The sequence below is a fragment of the Antedon bifida genome, chromosome 5 (genome assembly GCF_963402885.1).
Source record: "Antedon bifida chromosome 5, ecAntBifi1.1, whole genome shotgun sequence".
NCBI lineage: Eukaryota > Metazoa > Echinodermata > Crinoidea > Comatulida > Antedonidae > Antedon > Antedon bifida.
Genome location: NC_136230.1, coordinates 31,136,989 through 31,141,800, shown reverse-complemented (window position 1 = coordinate 31,141,800; position 4,812 = coordinate 31,136,989). Strand labels below are relative to the sequence as shown.

At 36.0% G+C, this 4,812-nt stretch overlaps 2 protein-coding genes across 2 annotated transcripts in view; one reads left to right on the top strand and one right to left on the bottom strand.

Annotated features, from left to right (window-relative positions):
- Positions 1-615: 615 nt before the first annotated feature.
- Positions 616-4,812, top strand: part of LOC144842065 (pirin-like) — a 14,741-nt gene continuing 10,544 nt past the window's right edge. The window contains exons 1-8 of the mRNA XM_078698423.1: positions 616-750; positions 1,078-1,294; positions 1,408-1,500; positions 1,603-1,890; positions 2,023-2,152; positions 2,288-2,370; positions 2,572-2,638; positions 2,777-2,895. Of these exons, the coding sequence (XP_078554549.1) occupies positions 1,091-1,294; positions 1,408-1,500; positions 1,603-1,890; positions 2,023-2,152; positions 2,288-2,370; positions 2,572-2,638; positions 2,777-2,895 (984 nt within the window). The 5' untranslated portion in view covers positions 616-750; positions 1,078-1,090. The remainder of the gene's footprint in view (positions 751-1,077; positions 1,295-1,407; positions 1,501-1,602; positions 1,891-2,022; positions 2,153-2,287; positions 2,371-2,571; positions 2,639-2,776; positions 2,896-4,812) is intronic.
- LOC144842066 (vascular endothelial growth factor A-like) overlaps positions 3,284-4,812 on the bottom strand; it is a 3,408-nt gene continuing 1,879 nt past the window's right edge. The window contains exons 4-5 of the mRNA XM_078698424.1: positions 4,485-4,768; positions 3,284-3,956 (exon numbers count right to left, since the gene is read on the bottom strand). Of these exons, the coding sequence (XP_078554550.1) occupies positions 3,866-3,956; positions 4,485-4,768 (375 nt within the window). The 3' untranslated portion in view covers positions 3,284-3,865. The remainder of the gene's footprint in view (positions 3,957-4,484; positions 4,769-4,812) is intronic.

Here is a 4,812-nt window from a genome sequence, read left to right as displayed (position 1 = left end):
TGTAGGGGATTTCCCTTTTAATTTCTATCTGGAATGTCGCCCTCTATAGAGCGCTGTTCAAAGAACAGGTCTTCCACCGCTGATACGATTAGTAATTTTTGTTTTCTATCATTTCATATAAATATTCCAAGCAGAATTGATGTTACATAAGATACATTTCAGTAATCTTTTAGTGAAATAAAGCATTATTAGATTATTAGTTGCAGTTTAAAAATACTGGAAGAGGGGTGGATCAGTGGATAGTCAGGTGGCTTAGCGACTCAATCGTTACACGGCGGACAAAAGCACCAAATTTGGCATGAGTCTTCTTTTAGACGTACTAATTGATTTTTGCCTAGGAGCCACCCGATCAGCTTCTGATTTTTCAAGATGGCGGCCAAAATTCAAAATGGCTGCCAGTAATTTTGGTATATCATATATCTCTGGCGGGTGTCTAGAAAACTAAGATCTAGAAAACTAAGACCTAAGATATCTTAGGTCTTAGTTTTTTAGATGCGATGATGGGTGTCTAGAAAACCTGAGACAACAATTGTTGTCTCAGATAAAATGGAATAGTCCCACGCGCCTCAGTCAAGAGAGGGCGGTTTGAAAGAGATGAACTTAATCAAGCGTAAAAAATTGACATGTGTTGTTATTATGTAAACAATAATGACATTGCAATTTTGTATCAATATCGGGTTTTTGTGTTTGCCATTCGTTAATTTATACTTTTATTGGTAGAATCATAGTAAAGCTGTAGGTACAGTCTAGGTAAGCCTACTTTAAAGTTCTAGCCTACTATCTAGTAAGTTGCCTAGGCCTAGTAGGCTAGCTAGGATAGGCAGAAGTGTGTGTGTGTGATTAGCCGAGTTGAGCGAGGAGGCTACTAATAGTAGGTCTAGCCCTAGAGCTTGCTAGGCCATATATCAAGTAGGTATTATAAGTGAATAGTAATTCTTATGTAGACTCGGGAGTTCCTACTAGAACTATCCTTAACATTAATTATTTTGATATTGAAACTTTTTACACAATAACAAATGTCATTCACATATAATTTTATTCATATATTAATTATAAGTGAAATACATTTCTTTACAGTATCAGTAGACTTATGTTAATATTTTTTGCTCATCTGATTTTACTCGTCAATACTGCAAGCACAAGTGAAAATATTCTTATACCACCATCAGCTGTGCAGCCTCAGTTCTCGATAGCAAATCGGACAATGGCGCGCCATATAATTAAGAACGTGCTTAGCATAGAACAAGCTGAAGGTATGGGAGCCAGAGTTCGTCGCAGTATTGGAAGCCGAGAGGTAATCCAACAGTAAAACAATTTAGTTTTAATCATTTATTGAAATTACAGTTTAGCTGCAAGTAAAGGTGCAAAGAAAAAAATTTGAAATAAAATTTATTTTGTTATTTTTAGCTCCGCAATTTGGACCCCTTCCTCCTACTTGATGAAGGGAAGGTGAAGAAGCCTGCAGGATTTCCTGACCACCCACACCGAGGATTTGAAACGGTATTTGTCATTTTTGTTTCCTTTTTTCAGGTAGGCCTAATCTTCGTTATTATCTGTACTTATTTGATTAATTTAAACAAAAAATTTTTTTTTTTGTCACAGGTAACATATGCTTTAAAAGGACAAATAATTCATGAAGATTTTGCAGGTCATTCTGGCACCATTAGTACCGGAGATTTGCAGTGGATGACCGCAGGAAGAGGTATCGTACATTCTGAGATGCCAGGCTCTGATGAAGGAGGACATGTTCTGCAGTTGTGGGTGAATCTGAGCAAAGAATTCAAGATGGTTGAGCCTCAATACCAGGAGTTGAAAAGCAAGGATATCCCGGTGGCGAAAGCGGATGGTGTCGTGGTAAAAGTCATTGCTGGGGAGTCAATGGGAAAGAAGGTAGCTTATTTTGGTATATATGTTCATTTTATTAATGTTTCATCGATATTAATGTCAAAAAAATGTTGCCCAGCTTAACATTCTTCCAACCTGAAAATAAAACGACATTGCATAACATTTTATTATTCACAGTCGCAAGTTCGTACTCGTACACCAACCACATACCTTGATTTCAGAATTCAGAAAGGTGGCAAAGTTCGTCAAGACTTAACTAAAGGGTGGACTGCATTTGCATACATACTCACTGGAAAGGCTTTATTTGGTAAGTTTGTTTCCTCTTATTGTTGATGAACGTTGATGAGCTCACTCAAGTGTTGTTGTGATTGTAACACAGTGTTATATTTAAACGTAAATTCCAATCCAACACATGAGTCTAAAATCTTAAATTTTCATTTAGGAGAAGGAGATAAAGTAAAAGAAGGGGAGGCCCATCAAACTATTGTTCTGAGTGATGGTGACCATATCACAATTGAAAATAAGGTAATATAAATTAATATGTATAAATATGTCTTGTAGTAGGCCTATCCCATACTGAGTACTAAATATCCATACTATTATATTCCAAAACACTGTAGTATTCTATACTTGAGGTATAAGATAAAAAAAAACATGGATAATGCTCCAAATCCACAAAATTCCTCCTTATGCAACTTGTGATAATAATAGATATTTTTTGTGTAGGATGAAACTGAATGTCGTTTTGTACTGATTGCTGGTAAGCCGTTAGGGGAACCAATTAAGCAGCATGGTAAGATAGTGTAACCATTAAAAAAATGATATAATATTCATCTGAAGAATGAGGCAATGAAAATCTGAAAGACATGCACAAGATGACCCAGACAAAAGTCTTCTAAAATCAATTTGATTTTTTCTTTCTGTTTTTTAGGACCGTTTGTTATGAACACTGAGGAGGAGCTACAACAGGCTATCGATGACTATCGCAATGCACGCAATGGCTTTGAGAAAGCACGCAACTGGAAGTCAAAATCTGGTGGCCGCTTCTAGGTTTGTTAGAAACTTGTTGCTTAGTCTTTCCTGTCCAGCTCTAGTAGAGCGCCCTCTCCTATACTAATACTACTGCACTACTAATTGACCTGTTACTTATACCATTAGGATATCATATGTGGTCTTGTGGCGAAAGTAGTCATCTTGTAAGTCAGAGGTTACCAGTTCGAGTCTGACCACAAACAAGTTTATCATACAGATTTTTAGATGACATTTTCTTAACTTTTTTAATGAGAAAAGCTCCTAATATTTTAGAATTTGGTGATTTACAGTATAGTCTAGTTGGTAAAACATGCATACATCATCTACGTCATAATATTTATAATATTAGACCCCTACATAGAAATAAGTTATTTATTTTATATTTGTATATATGGTGGTGTAGTATTTATATATAGATATTTGTATGTGTTAATAATTATAATTATTATATAATAAAACAAGAAAACTTTGTTACAATAAAACTGACAGATATTTATTTGTCATATTTTTCTATAAATAATAATACTTAAGTAATACTATTTTATCATTACTTTAATACAATATAATTAAGGTACTAACTGTATTTTTAAATAGACACAATAAATATGTTTATACAACAGGGTATTACATCAGTATTACTCTGGTTACTCACAGTGCGTCATTTGCCAATCGAATTCGTTAGCGACGCGTTTAACAAAATGACGCGTTCCAAAATACTGTAACGTATTATTCCGTAATGTAAACTCGTTTTTTTTAATGAAACAGCCGTACTATAAAGAAGTACCTAACGTTCTGTTTTATGTCCGTTTATATTTGTATTTTTGGCGTCTTTATTTTTAGTCGCGTGGGCGCGACTCTATAGTTCACTATGTCGGTCGGTCGGTCTGTCTGTCGGTCCGGTATCACTATGCATTGTAGCACGCGACTTAATGGCTGTTGGCCTTGTTAAATTATCATCTTGTGTAGCTGCAATTGTCACGTTGTCATCTCAGTGTTTTGTTTCGCATAAGCATAATCTATAGTTGAATTTCAAACCCTCATTGCAACGAATTGGTTGGCACATGCCATCTTGAACGCATCTGAGGAGAAGTAAGCAAGATTTTAAAGTTTGAACAACTAGTAAAATATTTTTTTGCAGTGGACATTTCGTCACTCGAATGCCACGAAAAGTAGAGATTTTTATTTCCACTTGAGAACTAATGGTACAAGAAATGTTAAGTAACAACTATATCGACATCACAACAACACAGGAAGACACATTGAGAGATAAGGAAGTATGTCTATTGTTGTGAGGCCGCCAAAACATTGGCGGAGCAACTCAATTTTCATGACCTGCCCATATTATGTTGGATAAGGAAATCTAACAACAGGATGCTGAACTCTGCACTGGAGATCAAATGATTTATTTATTTATTTATACGGTCAGTTTCACACACCGCGGAGAATGTGTACATAGTACAGTAGTTTTCGCATTTTGTCGCAGCCAGACATACGATCAAAGGGTTGTTACGAGTTCCTATCTTGGATAGGCGAGCTCAGCGTCCTGTTAGATTTCCTTGGTTGGATAACTGAAATGAAACGGACAAAGAGGAGGTAGAAGATCTTACTTGCAGTGACTGCCTCCCATGTATCTTTCACCTGACAATATCCTATCACATCTTTTCTCGTCAACATCCTGTTTACACGAGCATTCACATGTATCTGGATTCTGTATAAAGGGCGCCGCACATGGATGACGACACATACACATTCCTCTAGAGAGTTTCTTGTGCGCAGCGCACTGTAGTTTGGGATATGGCATCGATTCCTGACATGCGCATTTCGTATCAGTTGATATATTGATATTCTGGAAACTTGGCGGTTCGTTTGGATTATCCAAATTGGTTAAAATCTGGTAGAAAAGAAACCTTTATAATGTTTATTATTCTATAATGA